General features: G+C 36.7%; 1 protein-coding gene and 1 long non-coding RNA gene across 2 annotated transcripts in view; both read right to left on the bottom strand.

Moving 5' to 3' along the window:
- Window positions 1-6,557: 6,557 nt before the first annotated feature.
- LOC112906300 lies at window positions 6,558-8,769 on the bottom strand. The gene is made up of 3 exons (XR_003232247.1): window positions 8,435-8,769; window positions 8,017-8,164; window positions 6,558-7,139 (listed from the first exon to the last, which is right to left on the bottom strand). It is a non-coding gene; the product is annotated as an uncharacterized LOC112906300 (long non-coding RNA).
- Window positions 8,770-10,597: 1,828 nt separating this feature from the next.
- LOC108743093 (brachyurin-like) overlaps window positions 10,598-23,459 on the bottom strand; it is a 16,537-nt gene continuing 3,675 nt past the window's right edge. Inside the window, exons 2-5 of the mRNA XM_025980207.1 lie at window positions 16,764-16,864; window positions 16,520-16,686; window positions 16,151-16,428; window positions 10,598-10,782 (exon numbers count right to left, since the gene is read on the bottom strand). Of these exons, the coding sequence (XP_025835992.1) occupies window positions 10,663-10,782; window positions 16,151-16,428; window positions 16,520-16,686; window positions 16,764-16,864 (666 nt within the window). The 3' untranslated portion in view covers window positions 10,598-10,662. The remainder of the gene's footprint in view (window positions 10,783-16,150; window positions 16,429-16,519; window positions 16,687-16,763; window positions 16,865-23,459) is intronic.

Below are 23,459 nucleotides of genomic sequence, written 5' to 3'. Positions count from 1 at the left end.
AAGTTTAGTTTTAGAAATATGTAGTATAGAGTGGTTGCTGTTGGGGTTGAAACTTGTCGGACGGGTTGATAGGAGAAGCAGGTAGGTAAGCATACCGGTTGTTAGAGTTGATGTATTTCTTGCAATAAATGTTTAATGTACTTTCCTGTCAGGTACAACATTTGTACCTTCCTATGTTCAATAAAATTTATGACAAATTATATTTGTAATAGATTAAAACCGCTCCATCAAGTGTTCAGCTAATGTTTGCATGCGCGTTCGTTATTCAATCAAGTGGTCGCTCAACATTTAATAATTAAATTGATATCGTCCGCCGAGAGTGAGTATTTGCGTTGGAATGTGGAGTGTCTCAATAATGCGAGTTGCGCTTTGGGATTGAATTTTATGCAGTAACTATGGCCATGTTATATGGCACATGGAACGTGGATCGACGTTCCACGCGCCCGTCGCCGCCTCAAAGAAACCGCTAGGGCGCGTCTGTCCGCTCCAGACCGCGCCGTGTAACAAGGATGTTATTTTATTTTTGGTATTACAAGATTTTGAATTGATATCGTCTGACCAATAAGTGGTATCACCTGCTTATTGGGCTAGACCTTGAATTTTAGAGTTATTATGGAATTTTGTAACAATAGGTAAATACTCGTTATGGACGATAGTATTAACTTTACGAAGAAGCGAACAAGATTTATTTTTAGGTCGAATCAAAAAATATTCTGTCAAGGATTTTAAGTTTATTGAATGCATCGGCCTAATAAATCAATTTCATTGTCAATTTCTCGTCATACAATAGTTCGACATGACAGACTGTTTACATTTTTCACGGAAGTAGCTGCTTACTTGTTATTGTAATTTCTCTGTACTTTGCCAATCCACGCCCAGGGACGGCTTCAGATTGCAACTTCTTCTATTTTTGCTACATTTTTTTTAACAAAACTGCTCTACACACCATGAGATTACCTACTATATACAGTTAACGCCCTCCAAAGCGTGCTAGTTATTTCATAATACTAATGTGTAAAGAAAATATAGATTCAATATTTCAATTTATTGACATTTATTTCTAATATTTGCTTCAGTGCACAAATGGTTCTCTTAAGGAAGGTTTAAGAAATAACAGCATCGCTGTTTGCTGCAATCCAGTTTAAAAATGATGTTACCCTTGAATAGCCTGTTGGATCGCCACCTTCACAGCCATTATAACCTATAAATGAAGCTACACCAACCTGTAACAGACATAACAGAGAATAGTAAAATTCTTGTAGTTACCTTAGTTTTGGCTGAATGAAAAATAAATAAATAGGAATCTCTGCATATCATACAGCCGAGAGTGGCAGTCTAATGGGCGAATGGACAGCATAGTTTTCAAATAAAAACCACCTGTTCTCACCCACCGATATGTAAATTATAAAACATTCTGAAAATTCTCTTACATTTACGAACATTCTTATAAGCGAAGTATTAATTAATTAGAAACAGATTCTTTGTATGAGGACGACAGAGAACATCGTCTACTTCAAAGAAACTCTCATATTTCACAATAGAAGACGCACTGCTATACTTCATTTACTTTCTGTAGCGATGTGCCCCTTCCAGTGTCTAGGATGCGCGCTGGCAAAATCGTAGGTAAGGGAGAAAAAAGCTCATTATACTCTCGACTCTTGTTCATTAAACATTCTTTTTCATACAGTACCTGCCAAAAGTTTTGTTCAATCATGAATANATAACTGAAGTTCAAAATGATTCAATGATTTAAATAAATATTGTTCTTAGTTTTTAACATGCGTCTATCATTTGAATGATTGTATTTATTACGTATTCCGTACTCTCATACGCAGATTGAAATTAAAATTTATAGTTGGATATCTTGTCTACTATTGATTTCCCAGTCTCATTCCCATTTTCCAATCATTAAGATAAGATTAAGAACGTGATTTTAATTTTAATACCATAAATCGAATAATTTTCGGAAAATTTACAGTTAAATTCCTATAATAGGAAAAGTTTCACTTGCATCGTGGTTTCATAAAACCACACAAATGTTTTTTTTTTTTAATCGTTTTTAATTCTTTTCCAATCCCTTTCCCAATTTTGTTCATTTCTTATATATTCGTTGTACCAAATATTAGCGGCACTCTCTAGGAAATTCCCGAAATAAACAATTTTATATGAATCTGTCTAACCATTACACGCAGTTATTATATCATATTTTGATAAAAAGGTTAGGGCAGAATCCGAGTGGTGGTATAAATTTAGAGGTAGCTGGTTGTTTTGTTTCCGCAAAAGCATTTGATAATGTAATAGTTTGCATGATTTAGTTTGGTGAATTAGTGGGAGGTTTTTGAGGGGTTGGTATGGCTAGTGTCGTTGGTAATTGCGGTTGATTTATTTGTAGTGTGGGTGATTCGAGCGTTTGTGTTATTTGATTTATATGAATCCGTTGTTAGGTTATTTGGGTTATTTTTAGGGTTCTGTAACATGTAGGTAAGGGTTGATGGGATTGTAAATTCAGCAGAGTTTGAATTTGTAGCCTGATATACTTTAGCTAACTCGAATGTAAAAGTAGATGGAGATAGTCGGGGTGAGCTCCTGGACAAGGATGATTAGGGTGTGAATGGATCTGTAGTAGTACTACTATGTGTTGGCCTGAACTCTTTTGAATTTGTTGCCCCTGGGTAATTTTGTTACTTTTTTATTCAACGTTTGCCTCCGAGCTCGATCTTTTCTGACTGCGCGTTACCCTTTTTTGTTCGTCGCCCATTTAAATTAAATAACGCCACATACTACTTCAAGTTGATTCCAATACATTATACTTAAAAAAAATAAAATTTACGCGCAATTTCAACAAATTACTCCCGTTCTAAAATAACATGTTACCTTTTATGGTTATGGTTACCAAGAAAAATTAGAATTGTCATAATTATAATATTTAAAACAAACGAATAAAAAAAAATAAAATGTAAGTGAAAAAATTTACAAAATACGTGATCTACAATTGAGGGATATCAGTGCCTACATGTCACGCGGTATTTTATTAGTTTTTTTTTGTTAATTATTTATTTTAATTATCTGATTATGTGTTTTTATTATTTTGTCGTAACTGGACGTAAGGTACTAAAATGATAAGAAAGGCAAGATTGGAAAACAATAGCAACTTTAAAGTATAGTAAAGTAAAACCGATATGAAATTTAAAAAGACGATATGACAATTACAAATAGATTTTGAGTTAGTTGTCAGGTAATTTAGATAGATAACATCACAAATGAAAATTGAACAAAAACGTTTATAAAAAGGATCTTTCTCTCAATGCAGATCAATACACCGTAAATGTTAACTAAATCACTTAGGTACATTGATAGGAGCGCTGCAATCATCCTGACCAGGAGGTAGTGTCACCAACACACAGGGTTATGGTTTTAAGCGTATCCTCTTAAGGGTAGAGTCTTTTTGTTAACGCGTTATAAAGTCAACCGTCCCCGATTAGGCTATCGATCCCCGTTCACGCGCTAAACTTTATTATTCGTACATAGTTCAATATGGATCATTCACTGATTTTAGAAATTTCCTNCTAGCAAGGAGATCGGGCTGAAACTATAGCTACAAGCTATCCAAGGATGGTACTATAGAATGTCACCTCAAGGTAGGCCTAGTGGCGTCATCTCTTGGTTAGGCCGGAAACTTATCAATCCACCCTCGTATAGCAATACGTCACTGATATTAGTAGCAGAATTAGAATTGTATCCCCAACCACTTGCTATCGCCTCAGATCCCACAAAACTATTCGAAACATCAGCTCTACTGGGAAGTGCAATCAGTTGAACGTACTCTGCGAAAAACTGTATTAAGTTTGGTTAAAACGCAAAGACAATTAACGGAATTTATAGTTTAGGTCCAAAGCGTGATTATGGAGAAGGTTTTATTTAAACGTCTTCAAGAATTCTCATTCTATAAGTATTAAATAGGAATTTGAATGCTACCAGAATTCTAAATAAAGTCGACAAATTAATTCTTACTTTAATTAATAAATATGTTTGGAGGTTAATTATTAGGCATAATAAATATTTGAAGTAAAGGAAATGTAGTTACGATTAAGATTGGCTGGTGTTGGAAGATTAACCATGGCTAAATCGTTCTCTACTGAATTATTACTATATAGTTCATGTATTTTGAAATTTAAGGTTGGAATGCGTTGTTGGGTAGATTCATTTTGCCGAATGTTATGCGCCCCCAGTACTACTTCCAACGCTACAACTCTGATAAAAGAACGAACAGTAAAATACAGCAAAATTTATTGAGCAAAGTAGTTAATAATTAAAAGTAATTGTCTTACCTACTGTACAAACAATGCGCAGCTGTTAACACGTGTCTTCTGGTAATAAGAGACCCTCCACAGAAACTTCTTCTTGAAACATAAGTAAGGTTCAAACCAACCTAATTAAATAAAACCATTACGAATTTGTTCACGCCTAACATTCGCATCCAAATTTCAACACAGTTTATCTCCAATAGCCCCCTACATCCTCCCAGAATTTCTTATATCCTAATTTCAACCCCTCCTAATTGATAACAATAATAGTAATAGTTGAATTCTTGATATAAAATATTACCAGAATAACGTGATATACCCAAGTTAATTTTTTATATTATTTTGTCTTTATCATTTAAAAATTGTTCGTTTTGTTAAACATTCCTTCTGTTAAAGTTTATATAAACATAAATCGATTTATGTAAAGAGCACACCCCGTTGAAGATATAAATAAATAAATATTAGTACTTGATATGGTAAAGAATTTGGTGCAGCTTCATTCCCTCCCACAATCCTTACGTCATCAGAGAGTGGAAGCTGACGAAGTTCTGTGGGAATTTCAGACAAATCTCTAGTTACGTAAGCCTGCAAAAACGACAACAAATTAATTCACAATCGACCTAATTGTAAGTTAATTTCACTGCTTTACCGTAACTAACGAGAATGTTATGAAAATTAAGACAATCTTTTCCATTTCTACTCCTAACAGAAATACTGTACAGTACTTGGTAGAATCGCGCTTTATAAAGGAATGTTTAATGTTTTTTCAATCTTTCAGATAAAGCTTGTAATTAATGTAGTGAAAATCGACCCTGAAACGAAACCGACTCTATTTAGTGCGCGGCTACCTGGTGAAATTAACAGATGGAACTAAATCGAACCTGTTTTTAGTTCACTATATATATACAAATCTCTACGTAGGTACTTGAAGTTCATGTTATATATACTGGCATGTGTAAAAACTAATATGTGTTCTGTTATTTACGTATTTATAATATTGTTTTTAACTTTATTCATTTTTTTTTGTTCCTTATGTATATGTTAAATGTATATATTTTATTGTAATTTTTGTAGATAAGATAACGATACAAGTGCCTGTTCCTTATATTCTTTTTTTACCTTCTAAATTGAGAAACATTCTATGTGTTAAGTAAGTAATCATTTTGTATGGCTTCTTCTTTAACACGATTCATGAGAATTGATTTATAAAGTCCACCCTTCGACTGCATTAATTAGGTACAAGTACGGTATCTATTTCCGCGATAATTTCACATTTCAACCGATACAATTAAATTTTGGGCGAATTTGTTTCAGGGCCCATTTTGTCCCAGAATCATCTAAAATCTGGTATTGGCTCTGATTTAATATACTTTATTGTTATTGAAAATTGTGTTGCTGGTAATTCCAATTGGCTTATGAANACTTCATCATCATCATCATCATAAGGTCGTCAGTCCTAAGACTGGTTGGAGACGCACCTCCACTCTTTCCTATTATTCGCATTTCCCTAAAGCTAGATTTTTTTTTTATGTTTTCGTGGAAGTGGGAAAATCATCAAAAGACACCCAGCCGCCCGTACGACTGGGTAGTGTGGGATTCCCGAAGAAGAAAACCTCGGACCTACCGACTAAAACCCCTCTACCTCAGGCCGTTCTAGGACCAATGAAGGTCCTCTTCAGCCGCTAAAGCTAGAACAACCCATATCCTTAACTATTTGCGAACAGCAATCTAATCTAGATCTACCTCCACCCCTCCTAACTACCGTTTCTGCCTCTAATATGTCTCTGACTAGGCCCTCATGCCTAAGAAGGTGTCCTACTAACTTATCTCGCCTATTTATTGACTTCCATAGAGTCCTCTTTTCTTTTACTCTTTCTAATACCTCTTCGTTTCTAACCTTCTCTATCCACGGTATTCCCATCATTCGCCTGTAACACCACATTTCGAACGCTTCTAACCTTTTCTTTTCCGCCGCGCCCACTGTTCATGTTTCGCACCCGTACAGCGCCGTGCTCCAAACATGCACCTTTAACAACCTTTTTCGAATTTCTAAATGAACCGTTCGCGAGTATAGAAGTGACTTGTTTTTATTGAAGGCGATTCGACCCTACGCTATCCTCAGCTTTATATCCCTACTCCTCCTTCCGTCCTGACTTATATGACATCTTAGATACCTAAAATCGGTCACTTCTTTTAATTTTTCGTCTCCTACTTTTCCTCTCCTTGCATACCAGTATTTTTGTTTGACTTTTATTTATTTTCATGCAGTACTGTTTTGTCAATATCGCTGCTATTTTATTTAAAGCTCTCTAAATTAAGTTAAATCTCTCTAACTCCTTCCTGCTAGATGCTAATACTGCTATATCATCTGCAAATCTAAGCATACTAATTTTTTGCCCTTGTATATATATCCCTTTAAAATGACGCCCCTCTTAATACAAAACATTGGATAATGTTCTGTCTATACAATTACATTCTTGGGATTATGCCCCACGTAGTTCTCTTTTCTTGAGACTATTGTGTGGGAAATTTGTAGGGAATAAATAGGTGGTTAATTTCTCTTAAATTTAGGAATTATTTCGTAGGTTTTCAGGGAATTCGGAAAATTTCCATTGGCGTCGCTGGGACGGTGGCTGGTGTTGTGGTTTAATGGATTTTGACGCTCTCGCTATGTTGGCATCTTGTGTGGTGACACCGCTCGCACCGCCCTACGGCTGTATAGTGCTAGCAAGGCAAGTATGACCAAGAGGGGCAGCAACGTAACCCTGAAAATGCCTGCAGCAGTTGTACGTGAAACGTCGCAAAATAATTTCCAAAAACAACGGCCAGAAAGCCCTAAAACAAATAATAATTGTACTGAGGAGATTGGCCTTAAAAGTTTACTTTTATTTACTTAGATACCATTTAAAAGGATGCAATTCCCGTTTCAATCAGGCATGAAGAAACGGTTAGGGGTTGGGTTTGGTCAGTATTTACAAAAGCAATTCCGAATTGTTATAAATTTCTATATATAGAGAATAATGTCAATTAAACTACGTAAATTAAGTAGGTTGTATAGAAAACGAAGTCACGAGATTGGAAAAAATATGTCTTGAAACGGAAAATCATGAATTTTAAGGTACCCATCTGATGTACGACATGACATATTTTGAGAAACTTCAAGTTAATCTAAACAGATAACGAAACAAAACTTTCATAACAATATATTACGGAAATTAGTGACAGCTATANTTGTTTCGGTTTTTTAAGAGCGGTAGACCTAAGAATATTTTTTAATTGTAAATAATATTTTTATTGCTATTAACTATCCAGTGCATGCTTGGATTATAAATCGTGAAGTTTTTCCACGCTACACGTGTCAGCCGCTATCGTGTACTTCAAGCCTTTTTGTGTTTTTTTTTTTAATTTATAAATTGATAAACCTTTACAAAGTGTCTCCGGAGATAATACTAAAAGTGTGTGACCTTGCGACTTATCTAATTCATTTATACTCATGAACATTTAACGGGTCAAATCTAGATTAATCCGCGTGAAAGTACTTCCTAGTTTGTAATAAAAAAAGCTATGAACAATTAAAAAACAGTCTAGGTTGCTAATATTCTTACATTTAGATCGATAATGTTTTATCAAAATCGATATAGCCGTGTCGAAAATAGGACCGTATAGACAGAAAAAAAATCTTTCGGTTAAAAAAAGGGGAAAAATACTTTACCTTTTTTTTTAGATGTATAAGATAGTCTAATACGGCGGTCAAAGTCATTCTTACCACTAATACATAAAGGTTCTCGACTCTTCCAGTTTATTCTAGTACACTCTAGCTAAGGGCATTCCAGAGACACTCGAGAACATTTTGAATATGCCTACAAACAATTAAAAACATTTTATAGTGATACATTGTCACTTATTCTAAACGGCTGGTGACGATGGGCTTACAGGTTCACACGTTGGAGAAATATTGTTTGCAGTTTTCCACAACATAATATTGTTATGGTTGCGGTTGATCTTTCCGAAGAAAACTAATAGAACTTCGAATTAAAGAGGCAACTTATAATGTAAAACCCTAACTCCAATATTGACTTAGAGAAATGGAGAAATTCATGTTAAAGTAATAAATATAAAACAATATGTACCTATGTATTCCAAGGGAACAAAAAATATTCAAACTAAGAAATATTTGGAGTTACAGATATTCGACTTACGGGAGATTCGACTGTCAATCATTTATTGTCAGTAAAAACTGTTTTGTAATTATGTTATGTGCATTTCTGTTGTCTTGTATACTACATTATTCTTCGTTATCGCAAGTATCAAATGACGAAGCACAAGTACCTACTCGTGACCTTCACAACTGCTCGTTCGCACTAGAAAATACGGTACTATGCGAATTGACTGGCGACATCACACGGGAAATGGTTAAGGCCAGCAAAGACGACGGGTCCGTACTAGCGAAACCGTTGTGCACGGCAAACAGGAATTCCGCATGATACGACGTGGAGGATTTTAAGGGAGAATTCCCTATATTCGTGCCTTTATCGAAATAGATCATACTGTAATGTTCGTGGGTTTAACAAATTAACTTTTAAGACTCCCAAAGACAAAAAACTATCTATTTACACTAATTATTATTGAACACTATTAAATTATTACTAACTTAGGTGATAAATTACTCTATTTATTTACAGTACTGTTACTAAATCACTTTTCACTGCTCTGTCAATTTATTTCTAGATTCACTTCTGCAACGGTCAATTTATTTCTATTCCACTTCGGCGATCGTCTCTTCATTTAAATACTCCCTTGCTTCCGTCAATTTATTTTTACTCCCTCTCGGCGATCGGTTCTTCCTTTATATACTCTTTTGTGTGTGTCCTTTCTGGAACTTTCTCGAGCCGTCCGGAAAAGTTTCGTCTTCTTAGAACTATTTAATTGCTTACCCGGAACGTAGGTACGACACACACGTTTACACATACGGCGCATATAAAGAAAAACGCCCGCGGCTAGGCGGCGAATCGATAAGCCGCTCACACACACGTATGCCCGATCGCACATAATCACGCTCGTGGTCGCTACAATACCTATGGTCGAGTTCAACACATCATACGTACCAGGATGTACCTTCGTTGTTTTTGCGGATTGCACCATACAAAACAATTGGTGGTGCATTCCTTTCTTGTCATCGTTCGCGTACGAAACTCCATCACCGTATTAAACAATTACGCTAGGTAATCCAGGTCATCATTACCTTAGCAGTTGGAGCTTTAGGTGAGGTCACTATCCTCATGTTTATGTATATCACCAGATGGTGCGAGATGACATTATGTTTCTTTTTTATGTATCTTCTTCTCTCTTAATTTTTCCGGGGTACTGTTCAGATATAGTGCATAAAATGCAAGGTTCTCGAACATTCTAGAGACATTCTAAAACAGTCTGGTTGAGGACCCCCCCTGGAAACAATGAAGAATATTCTCGTATATTCTCACTTACGTATTTCAAACGAGTGTTTTGTGAGCGGTATTCGGCTCGGAGTCTCACACCTCTACTCGGTTGGAGAAAGATCGAAGATTATAGAAGATTCCGAAGATTTTTTTTATTTATAGTAGAACACTGGTCAAAATTTGTGAAAATGTTCTAATATAGTGTCAGAAACCAGCCCTACAAGGTACATATACTTAATAATCCTCGAACAATCTAGAACGTTCTCTCTCTGAGAAAAATAGTAGACATCCTAGTGAGAACAAAGCTAGAAACATTCAAGAGCATTGTAGTACATTCTCACTTATTCTAAACTGATATTTGGTGGACGGTGGCTGACTCGTAAACCCACATCACGCATTTCAAACTGGATACATTTCAAACATTAAAGGAGATTGCAAACATTTTTTTGAAAACATCGGTTGCAGATGTCCTAGGTCGGCCACTTAATCGTACTTAATAGAAACTAGCTATTATTATTTTTACGTTAGTCGTGGAAAAGGATGAAAAAATTGGAACGAAGATACTGCACATCCTTTCCTTTTTCGACTCCTATGTCAGTTTTCTTCCCCATTTTACATATTTTGCAATTTGTTTAAGTATACGAAGCACTCATTTTGATAAAGTGGTTACCTATATCTCCTTGGTATCGGCTTTCGTCCCTCGTTATTATGATATAAACTAGAGATGCACCGGATAATGATTTTACTGGGTACCGGTACCATTAAATACCACCCTCACCAACGTCCCAAAGCAAACATTAATAAAAACCAATAAAAAGTTTTATTACTGAAAGACGGATTTTCAACAAAATACAATAATTCAATTCAAGTATGTTTATTTCTAATATTCGCTTCAGTGCACAAATTGTTCTCTTAAGAAAGGTTTAAGAAATAACAGCATCACTGTTTGCATCAATCCAGTTTAAAAATGACGTTACCCTTGAAAAGGCGCTCGGTTCTCCACCTTCACAGCCATTATAACCAACAAATGAAGCGACACCAACCTGTAACAGACACAACAAAGAACAATAACATTGCTGTAGCTCCTTTTGTAGGTAGAAAGAAATAAATAAATCGGAATTTCTATGGTACATATACAATCGAGTGTGACAAAGAGGTAAATATGTTATGAAAGAGTTCCTGCGTTTCAACTCTTGACAAATGACCTAGAGAAAGTATAAATATGATGTAAATAATTCAATAAAACAGTCTAACACAAGGATCATTCTTATTTGGATACTGCAATAGTATTAATCTCGAATGCTGCAACAGTGTCAGTACCTATTCATCAAAGATACAGAAATGTGTCCAACATTGTTATAAAACCCGTTCTTATCAGAACCACAATTTTTGATAGTCATAAATCGACTACACTTGTAAAACATTCTCTCACATTTACGAACATTGAAGTATTAGTTAGAAAGAGATTCTTCTTAAGGGAACGAAAGAGATGCGATTTCTTCACGGCCACGACCCATCCACCCCAAACAAACTATTACATTTGACAATGGAAGATGCACTGCTAATAATAGTCACAACTTGTACACAGTGGCAATGATTGATTTAATATACAGTAAGACCCCGCTTAACGCTGTTTCGGTTTAGCGCTCTTTTATTACAACCCGGGGATTCCCCGAAATTGTCTGACCAATTTGTTGAAAATGATCCAAATTTTGACAGGAGTTCAAAAGCAAAATGGCGTGTTATAGGGCAAATACGGACAAAATGGCATATATGGACAAAACGACATAGCGGGTTTATTTCGAATTTGGCGGGCTATAGCGAGGTCACGTACATAACAACACGTGACGGGGGTCATTTTTACAATCCTGCGAGAAACCCAACGCGATTGGGCCAGTCTCTTTGAAGTTACGAGTGGGAACGTGTTTCGTGTCCATAAAAATTTATTTTATTTATGGATTTATTTGGATTTTTGGTGGGTTTTGTTATATTTGTATATTATATTTACTAAAATTGAAGACTTATGATATAAACTTGTGATTTGAGTTAGTATTAATAGAATTTTCAATCGATTTAACTAAATATGATTTTTAATGTTTGTTGTGTACATTTGGGCAAAATGACATGTCTATACGTTGTGTGAAAGGACGTGTTACTGAAGATGCAGATTTAGTACCAAATGTGAAGGAATCTCTTACAGTTAAGAGCACTAGAGCAACTTACAATGATGGTGTGAAATCAGGCACATCAAATTCACTTGAATTTCCAATTGCAATAATTTTGCCAGTGTCGCAAGGGCAATTCGTTCGAGGCCAAGAAATAAGGAAACTCAAACCTGTCAAAGGATATAGGCCTTTAACTTCAACTCCAAATATGGAAGAAGTTGTTGCAAACAATAGACCAAAAGATTAACCAAAAAGAAGAGAGATAAAAAAAAGTGCCTTTTGATGATGGCAAACGTAATAGCAAAATCCTAGTTCCAAAAGCTCTGAGATTAAAACTGCAAAAAAAAGGCGAATACCAAAGAGGCATCGACAAAATGGTTTTTTTGATTCGTCCATTTATTTCTTAATATTTAATTTGATCTCGAGCCGTCCGGAAAAGTTTCGTCTTCTTAGAACTCTTTCATTTCTTTCCCGGAACGCAGGTATGACACATACGTTTACAGATACGGCGCACATGAAGAAAGGCGCCCGCGGCTAGTCGGCGATTCGATAAGCCGCTCACACATAAATATGCCCGATTGCACACAAACATCCTCGTGCTCGCTAGAATATAATGCACGAGTGTCGAGAAAATCTCTTTGCCCACACCTTACATTGGTAGCGTGAGCAAGGAGGATTCGACAACAACACCGGACAATTAGACTAGCATACGCGGATGGCAGCACAGAAGGAAGTAGACTGCAGCGTTCCATCAAAACGATTCATTGGTTATTATTTTTTGCAGGTTTCCTCGCAGGAGGGTACATGACGTACCAAGGGATGAACCCTAATTTATTTAATTTAACGTGGTGATTCCTACTTAATAGCATATCCACCACGGCCCTCAGGGGAGCGGGATTGAGATACCCTCAATCAGCGGGCGATGACTGTCACCGTTACCAGGTCCTTCCATGTGGTTAGCAAGACCATCTGGAACCCTCTGGTGCGGGCGGGACCTATCTAATCCCTACCAAGCTTAGTAGGCTTGGTACCTGAGCGGAACGCAGCTCATCCGTTACCACTGTCACTACGAGTCCAACCTCTGGTCACCCGGGCAGACAGGAAAGATCCCTGCCTGGGGCACCCGGACCTCCCGTAGTACCAGTCAGCATCACTGGTTGGATGTTCGGAACAACAAAACTACTCCTCCCAGTTGGATTACTTGCAACTTTCCGCCGAGTCCGTGGCTAACTGCCTTACACACCTCATGGCTGTAAATGGGGAGTTTGTTAAGCCAAAGACCAGCCTTGTCATGCGGTAAATTTGAACTGATTCACTTTCGGAATTTTACCAGAAAAATCTCTGATAATTCGTGTCTTCAGGATTTATTTTGGCCTGTAGAAACATTTTCTCCAAGTCGAATGAGAAGGCAATTTGATGCATCTTGAAGCGTATGAGCAGAGAAAATAATTCTGTTTGCAAATTAGGGCCCGTCATCAAATTGTCGTTTAGACTCAACCTGTTGGTCGACTTTGCCCAACCATCATACACTATTCGTATCTTTACCTTTTGTCTGGCTTCTTTTACTATGCCCGAATGTGGCAAATAGTAAGTGGTATTATGAGCGACTTCACCTTCTGGTGCTCTTTCCACGATATTCGACTGAATGAGCTCTTGCATGGCGTACAAATCTTTGAGTTTACGATCCCTTTTGAATCTCCTTTCCAATGACAAGAACCTTCTGAGCGCAACTCCGCTTGAGTCACGTAATTCTACGTTTCCTTTCTTGAATGGTAACTTCACGACAAATCTACCTTCCGATGGATCACGCATGTACGTGTTTCTAAACTGTTCTTCACATTCTATTTCCTCTTTGAACCACTTTTTCTTGGATTCCGGGATTTCTTCCTGAATCCAGAATTTTTCCATGACTCTTTGAAGCTCGTCGCTTTCATCCTTTATGGCCAGGTTCGCGACTCGATTTCCGGATCGTCCCGAACTCTCTAAATTATAAGATGCTCCCCCAACTACCCAACCTAACAATGTTTTTGTAAGGAACAAGCTAGGATTCGACAGTCTCCTGCGATCGTCGCACAATAAATCCCAAAATACTTCAGCCCCTAATAATAAATCAACAGGACGACTTTTGTTGAAATCTGGATTCGCTAAACAGATGTCTGACGGAATGGAAAGGTTTTCGGTATTGAATGAAACGATGGGCAAATTTGAAGTTACACGTTCTGTGATACAAGTAATGGGCATTTTAAATTTGGAATCAGACGACCTGATCCATATTTCGACTGATTTTGAAATTTTGGTGTACGTGTGATTAACTCCCGATACGGAAATAGTCGTGTTTGTCGGGTTTAGGCCCAGTCGTTTTCATGTAGCTGTCGACATTAAATTTATTTGCGATCCGACGTCTAAACGCGAGCGACATTCTTGGTATTGACCATCACAATCTTTTATCCAACTTTTGATTTAAAGTGATTTACTGTAGCATTAACCTTGGTTTCCGGTTTTGATTTGTTAGCAAAGCCGTGATTCGGGGAATTAGATTCCGAACTATTCTTAGCGCTCCTATCATGTAGTAATGTATGATGTGTGCGTGCTTTACATATGCTGCAACCTTTTGCTCTACACGCGTTTGTCGTATGATTTTTCCTCAAGCAGTTAAGACAAAGATTCTTATTCTTTACCTCCTTGATGCTATTGCCGATATTTAAACGGGAGAAATCTCCGCATTGGTTTACAAAATGTCTTTTGTCGCAATATCTACAAGTTAATCTCGTCGTAACAACGTGAGAGTTCCTTCCTCGACTGATAATATAATCTATACGACTATATAAGAAAAGCATCCCAAGGATCTACTTGAATGTGCATTACCTTTAATGCCTCTGAATTCACAGAAATGTCGTTCACTAATTTGCTCAAGCCCTCCGCCGATGACTTCGATAATTCGGGCGTATTTAGAATCGAATTTACGTGACTGTACTATCAGCCTAGCATTTTTATATCTCTTTTGTAGTATTTTAAGTAATGAAACTTTTGAGAGTCGTCTAACGTATTGTTATTATGAATGAGGCTGNTTTAATCAGCATTGCACCCGTGCGAAGCATAGTGTACAAATAATATCATCAACCCCTATCCCGGTATATTTGTGTGTTTGAAGAAGTTTCACTTCAGTAGCGTGTTGTATAATTACACGTTGTATTTTTTTTGTTAAACATTCATTCTATTAAAGTTTATCTAAATATAAATTAAATTATGTAATGAGCACACCCCGTTAAATACATAAGTAAATAACTAAATATTCGTACTTGATATGGTAAAGAATTTGGTGTAGCTTCATTCCCTCCCACAATCCTTACGTCATCAGAGGATGCAAGCTGACCAAGTCCGGTGGGAGCTGTTTTACGAGCACTTTTAATTTCTAACCAATCTCTAGTTACGTGAGCCTGCAAAAACCACAAAAAATTAACCCATAATTGATCCAAATTAGTATCATTACTTTACCGTAACTAACGAAAATGTTAAGACAATCAAGGCAATCTCCTTCATTTCTACTTGTAACACAGATAGGTTCCTACTGTACAGATCTTGTAGAATCCCGTTTTATAAAGGTATCTTTAAAGTGAATCTATTGATAAATTTCAGACTGCTTCGATATGATAAACAAAATATTTTCGTATCTTTTACATAGATAAATATGTTCGTGTAATTAGTGTTGCTTTATACTTTCTGGGATGGTGTGTTATAGGGAACATTTAGTTTTTATAATTAACCCAAGGAATGTATTTACCCTAAACTATTTGAAATGAACAGAGATCTCGTGAAATATTTCTTGAATGGGATAAAAAATCTTTAGTTAAATGTACAGAAAAATCCCTAGAAGTCAATGATAAAAATTTCTTCTACTTCTATTCTCCCTTGTGCGATATTTGAAGATGTGTTTCCAGCGAAAGTCAGGTTTTTTTATTTAGAATTTTAATATTATCTATATACATCTACTCAATTAAAAGACTGTATTATTAGTAGTCAATGAACCTAAGATGATTGTCGATGTATGAGACTGATTATAATTACAATAAATAAAGATATATGATTCAAAATCAAAACACCCTGTCATTTTCTCCGTACTTCCCCTAGATGTTTTATCCACTTATCAACAACTTCTAACAGAACGCAAAAGGAAAACGCAAACTACATTAAATGCCTTCTTGCTTGTTAGCTGGGTCTTACTGTACTTAAAATAGCATGTATTTACCAATTTTCCGTCGACGACTAACGGCCCGCCTGAATCTCCGAAGCAGAGCCCTTTCCTGCCCTCTCCGCTAGAACATATAGTTGCGGCTCTAACAAGCTGATTAAACGTCCTTCGACAAACGTCGTTTGATATAACAGGAACATTTATATATCGCAATACTGCACTGATATCGTTACCAGAACTAGAAGTGAATCCCCAACCACTTGCTCTTGCCTCGGATCCCACAAAGCTATTCGAAACGTCAGCTCTACTGGGAAGTGCAATTAGTTGGACGTATCCTGAGATAAAAAGCCGGCAAATTAGTTTTTACTTTAATTAATATGTTTAGTGGAACGTAATAAATATTCGAGATAAAGGAAATATAGTTACGATTGAGATTGGCTGGTGTTGGAAGATAAACCATGGCTAAATCGTTCTCTAGTGTATTATTGTTATACTGCTCATGTAGTTTGTAATTGGTGGTTGGAATGCGTTGTTGGGTAGATTCAGTTTCACGAATTCTATGCGCCCCCAGAATAACTATCAACGATTCAACTCTGATAAAAAAATAAAAAGTAAATTGCAACAAAGTATATTGAGCAATGTAGTTAACAATTAACAGCAAATGTCTTACCTAGTGAACAAACAATGTGCAGCTGTTAACACGTATCTTCTGGTAATAAGAGATCCTCCACAGAAATTTTGTCCTGAATCGTAAATAAGGACCAAACCAGCCTAAATAAATGAGTACAGTACAATAGTGAACGAGCAGTTCATCGCGAATTTGTCCACGCCTAACATTCACATCTAAATTTTTAACCAGTTCTAATATATTTTTTCCACATAAGTCTTACATCCTCCCCAAAATTCCACATTCCCTCAATTTTACATCCAAATTTCAACCACTCCAAATAAATTACTTCTGCCTTATATTTTGTCGTTTCAAGATTCCAGCAATCCCAAAGTTAAACAAATCAATTAATCAAACATCAAATATATGTTACCTATCGNGTTAATGTTTCTCCCAACTAGTTTTCCCCGTTTTCTCACGATTATATGGGTACAATACTTATTGTCTACTCTATGCTCATTGGAGTTAACAATTATAATATTTCATTTGTGAAGTGCAGTTATTTGCTTCGTGCTCTGTTCTACCACACCCAAGGCATTTTCGCTTCCTGGTCTCATTGCTCTTACAATTCAATGACGTAATGATAAAGGTCTTAACACCTGAAACACATAGATGGGAACACCTTCCTTTCCAGTTGATAGGAACTCCACCCGATTTGAAGCGTTTCCTTTGAAAAATTTCCAGGTCAGATTGTTCCCCAATAAGGTTGATTGCAACATGTGGTTTTGTGACATGCTGTAGGTTTCCCTGACGTCCAGAATCGACCATAGTTAACCTATTGCAGCGTTAAAGGTCCTCTCAATGATTTGCTCAATCTTCTTTCTTGTGATAGTGACATCTGTGGCCTTGATCGGTATTGGCACCCTGGCAGTTTTCCCTTGATCGCCGTCTTATTACTAAGTAGCCTTAGTTCCATCATTAAGTGTTGGTACGCACCATTCTTTTTGTATTTTCCATAAACAATCCATTCAACTAATAAATAATCAATCATAGAAAAGGTTTAATGAAGGTTCGATACGAAAACAGCAAAAAGCACTTTTAATTGTGATTCGTGTTTCCCGCTGTACCTTTCGACCATTCCAAGCTTGTTGCAGTTTCGAGCAACGTCCCTTCTGTCTTGGAGGATTAAATAACGATACTTAGTCAACCTCGTTAAATCCAGCAGAATTGGCTCGTCGATCGTATCTGGTCTTCATACGCTTACTTTCGAATAGCTGCTTCGTACGCACAGCGTTAAGGGTGACTTCTAGTCGTTTTCGTAGTTTTCCCACGCATTAATCTGTAGGTACTGGAGAGTCTCCAAGATAACCAAACATCTGACCAGTATTTTTCCAGTTGTCTCATGGATCGCGGATCTATACGCAAAGAGGAATAGTGGTATGTGTCAGTTCCAGTCAGTTTGGTGCTTGTTGCTGTTTAAGTTGGTCTCCAGAATAGCGTTAAATCATTCAACCAACCCATCAGACTGTGAAACTTAGGGCGTAGTCCTCGTTTCCGTAAAACTCATTAATTCAGTGAGCTTCTTGAACAAATCAGACTCAAAGTTCCTGCCTTGATTGGAATGCAATTCCATTTGTACTCCATATCTTCTAATCCAATCACTGTCAAGCTTTTCGGCAACTCAAATGATACCCTCGCGATGTACCGCTGCATTCGTTAATGACTTTTCGTCTTCGGTCCTTTACTGAAGGAACATGTTGAGCAATTCCTGCACCATTTCGCTTCTTCTTCGTGGTCAATAAAATCGCTTTTTCTATCCTTCCCCAAAGTATTCCAAAATGTCCCTCATCATGAATATCTTCTATGTCTTCTGACACTGTGTTCTTCTGCAATACCACTTGAAGCTTATTTGTTGTTCCATCCGGACTCTCCCGCATCCTTTTTAAAATGTCATGATCCAAGGTGAAGGAAATTCACTGGGCTCAATAACTTTTCGTTGTCTGGCTTAGATAGTTCAGATCCGCCCACGATAGTCGTGAGGTTACGGTTTTCTTCCATCTCATTATTGAATTAACATCTTCGTCTCTCCTCTGGTCTTCGATTAATTCCTCGTCTTTTCAGGATCGCTCAGGCTGAACGGTTGATAGATTACAACAGATTAATGCCAGTTCTTCCTTTATCTCTGCAGATAAACAATTTTTGCATTTTTCCATGCAAAGTCTCTGGGATAATGCATTTGCGTCACATTCGTATAGTCGCTGTAAATCTCGTGCTATCTGCCCATTCGNTAAATCAAAAACAACAATGTTCCCTGCAAACCTTGACAACCTTTTCCACATAGCGGAAAATTCGAAATATCCCTCCTTATTCTTTAAATACATCATAAAGGAAACCTTTATGCAAAATCAAACAATATCAAAACGTCAAAATTTAAAATAAAGATTTTTTTCATATAAAAAGAGTTGTACACTAACACCATCCTAATACCCCAGTTTGTCATTTTATACAAGGGTACCCCGTCGAATGCCCTATGGAAGCAGAGACATCTGGAGCATGTGGGCCCAGTCCCTTCTAGGTTAGTATCGCTGATTAGACTGAGATACCGAAACAGCGTCACACTATTTCTAGACTGCACGAAAACCACCCTGACCTCTCAACGATGAATAGCATTTAATTGTAAGAGTTTGATGGATATAGTTAATGTTTCTCCCAACTAGTTTTCCCCGTTTTCTCACGATTATATGGGTACAATACTTATTGTCTACTCTATGCTCATTGGAGTTAACAATTATAATATTTCATTTGTGAAGTGCAGTTATTTGCTTCGTGCTCTGTTCTACCACACCCAAGGCATTTTCGCTTCCTGGTCTCATTGCTCTTACAATTCAATGACGTAATGATAAAGGTCTTAACACCTGAAACACATAGATGGGAACACCTTCCTTTCCAGTTGATAGGAACTCCACCCGATTTGAAGCGTTTCCTTTGAAAAATTTCCAGGTCAGATTGTTCCCCAATAAGGTTGATTGCAACATGTGGTTTTGTGACATGCTGTAGGTTTCCCTGACGTCCAGAATCGACCATAGTTAACCTATTGCAGCGTTAAAGGTCCTCTCAATGATTTGCTCAATCTTCTTTCTTGTGATAGTGACATCTGTGGCCTTGATCGGTATTGGCACCCTGGCAGTTTTCCCTTGATCGCCGTCTTATTACTAAGTAGCCTTAGTTCCATCATTAAGTCTNGTCTTTTAAATCATCGAGCTTGCCAAGCTAACGTCTAAACCCCATACTAAAAAAATACAAAGAGCATTTTTAATATTTCATTTTTATGATTACTTGATGGTATACTAAAGCATGTAGTCAAACTATTCATTAAGGCAGTACTTACTAAATTATTTTTGCGTAACACCAATGTGATCGTACTCTAATTCCAATAGATAATTTTCGATTCAATCTTCTCTTAAACGATGACGATGTAGGCTAGAATAACAAAGGTTTGTTTGAGTTGTTACATATCTACATATTGAGTATAGATAATGTCAGTGGCGGACTAAGCCCGTCAGAGGTCCGGGGCGGCAAAGCTGAATGAGGCCCCTCAGCTTTTAGTTTTTTAGATAGTTTTTTTATTTTTTGTAAAGTGTTATATGTGTTTTCGTGCCTTAAATTTACTGAACTCCTTAATAACTTCTGTGAAATCGATTTCTTTTGAAATTTTTCTTTCTATTGAAAGCACGGCTAGATTAACCAGTCGTTCTTGACGCAACAAAAATCAAAAACGCTATTACACTTTTTAATGAAATTACTTTGAGCGAATAATATCGCGTTTATTACTTTTCAATTTGAAAAAAGGCTTATTCTTTCGCAAAATACCAGAACACACTAATAAATTATTAAATATCAACGTAATGAAATTTAATATACTTTAAATGAGGTCAATGATTATTTTTCGACGTAAATAGAATGTAGTGAATGTAAATGCGGGCGTACAAGAGTGAATTATTTGCACTTCATTCATTCAGAGATTCCAGGGGAAGTAGCCGCTACAAAGACGGGACTTCCCCCAGCGTATTCAACGCGTTCAGCAAAGTTAAAAGAATATTGGTACCGCGTAAAAACTCTAGGTGGTTGTAGTGTTTTGATCTTGATGAAATTATGAAGGTACTCATCATCATAAGGTCGTCTGTCTTAAGACAGGTTGGACACGTACCTCCACTCTTTCCTATCCTGAGCACATTTTAGGGTTTGATTAGGGGAACGCGGAAGCATTTGGGGTCCCCAAGACCGGAGGCCTGGGTCGGAACGCCCCTTCCGCCCCCCTGTTAGTCCGCCACTGAACTAGGTGCTTAAGAATATGTGTGTTTGTTTGGAACAGATAGAAACAATCAATATGCGTTTCTGACGTCTCATACTCAAACAATCTCGAATTACATTCTAATTTTTACATCGGATAGAGAGATAACGTTCTCAGAATCTTTGTATGGGTGATAACCAATACTCTTGAGATTAGTTTAAAAAACTTCTCCAATTTTTCACATTTAGGTTGACTTAACTATTTAGAATTTGCGTAAACTTCCCCAAAACGCATGTCATTGGGGTGCTCTATAAGTGAAATAATAACATTCATTTTCTTACAATTGGAAGAGCCTGCAACAATTGATCTTATTGAAAAATATATTATTAAAAATCCCACAATTTCATCAGACACATGCCGAGAATGCAACACATCTCGCGAAACAATTGACCACATCACTGGGGGTTGCTCATTTTTAGCTAGCCGACAATATCTCGACAGGCATAATAATGTTGCTAAACAGATACACTCGCTGTTAGCTAAAAAGTTTAAACTCATAGATCAGATAGAGCCCTACTANATTTTGGACGACCACTGTAAACTGCAAATTTTGTACAACTATTATTTGTACATATTTATGCTTGATAAAGTCACCCGACAACAGGCGAAATATGCGAAACGTTGGTGTCGGTTCTATAACCAATAAAAACATTATACCCTCTTTTGTCTTGATTATTTTATACACGTTAAAATTAGGGGAAGAAATAGCGAATTGAGTTTATTATTTAATGCTTGGGGTTTTATAAGTAATAATAAATACAAATCTAAATCATTGTTACAACTATACCACCCGATAAGGAATGAGCTGCTTTATGTTACTGTTACAGCAATATTTTCCACAATTCGAACACTTCGGACGACCCCTGTAATTTTTGCAGATCCGAACATTACATCCAATCCTTCCACATTTTGGATTTCGTTTTCTTAAAATGACCTATTTTTCTGCAATTCTAGCATTTTGGAGGACCACTGTAGTTTTTGAATATTTAAGTAAATTGAACGGTAATTCCACATTCCCAACATTTTGGGTTCTGTTCTCCCGTGTTTCTAACAGTGGCTTTGTACACATCGATTATGCAATCCTTAATGAGCGACATGATATCGTCCTTTGTAATTGTACTATCGTCGATTTCTGCTTATCGTACTCGCACATTGTCTTACTTCGCCACTTCAAAATCCATGGCCTGTGACAGTGTTTCACTTAGAGTCCTGAGGCGTGCTAATCTAAGGACTTGCTGTAGATCACCGTCTTTGACTTCATCCATAAATGTTTGTACTGCCAGTTGATCTATTAGCTTATGAGGGGCAGAAGGATAGGCTAATATTACGAGGCGCTCCACATCGGATTTAAATAGTTGAAGAGTCGCTCAAAATCCATCATTCTGATGATAAGAGAAACTATTGATGGTATAATGAAATTATTTAGAGTTTGATTGCTTATGTTTATTTTTCATATTGTGCTTCTATATCATCATTCTTTACGATTTCAAGTATTTGTGGTTTAATCTACTCGAATACTTTCTCTTGTTCTGCATCAGTCATTGACAGCACTAGTACTAATGTCAAAAGGTGCTTCGAAAGTCATTGAGTTGGAGGGTGAAATTATTTAGAGTTTGATTGCTTATGTTTACTTTTCATATTGTGCTTCTGCATCATTTAATATTCCTTCAATATAAGCCTTTGGCAATGGTTCATATTCATCTCATATATCTTTAAATTGCGGATCGCTTACGATTTCAGGTATTTGTTGTTTAATGTACTCGAATACTTTCTCTTGTTCTGCATCAGTCATTGACAGCATAGTACTAATGTCAAAAGATGCTTTAGAAGTCTTTCATTGGGTCGGAGTAAATAGGATTTGCTCTAAGAATGCTTGCTCAACATGTTCTTCCTCTTTTTTAATTTCTTACTTAATTTCGGGTTTAAAAATTTAATTTCTTTTATTATCTTCTTCCTGCATAGCATCTTTTGAAGGTTGGAATTAGAAGTGCTCTTCACCCATTTGCTGCTCATAGAACACTTAGAATCATACAAAGCTTGCAGATATGTGCATATATTATATATTGATCAAAGCGACCAGTTTTAACATCGTTGTCTCTATGAAAACTTAAAAAATCATAAAAGATAAGCTGATAAGAAATTCTGAAAATTTAAATTTAACATTTAAGATGACATATGTCGGTGTTAACGTTATCTGAATAAACATGCTTAAGATTTAGCTCACCCTATTTGAATAACATAAGTAGTAAGGTTTTCATTATTGTGAACTAGGTCAGTGGCGGACTAAGCCCGTCAGAGGTCCGGGGCGGCAAAGCTGAATGAGGCCCCTCAGCTTTTAGTTTTTTAGATAGTTTTTTTATTTTTTGTAGCGTGTTATGTGTGTTTTCGTGCCTTCAATTTACTGAACT

This window comes from Agrilus planipennis, unplaced genomic scaffold (genome assembly GCF_000699045.2).
Source record: "Agrilus planipennis isolate EAB-ADULT unplaced genomic scaffold, Apla_2.0 scaffold440, whole genome shotgun sequence".
In the NCBI taxonomy this organism is placed as follows: domain Eukaryota; kingdom Metazoa; phylum Arthropoda; class Insecta; order Coleoptera; family Buprestidae; genus Agrilus; species Agrilus planipennis.
This window is presented reverse-complemented; position numbering and strand designations above follow the sequence as displayed.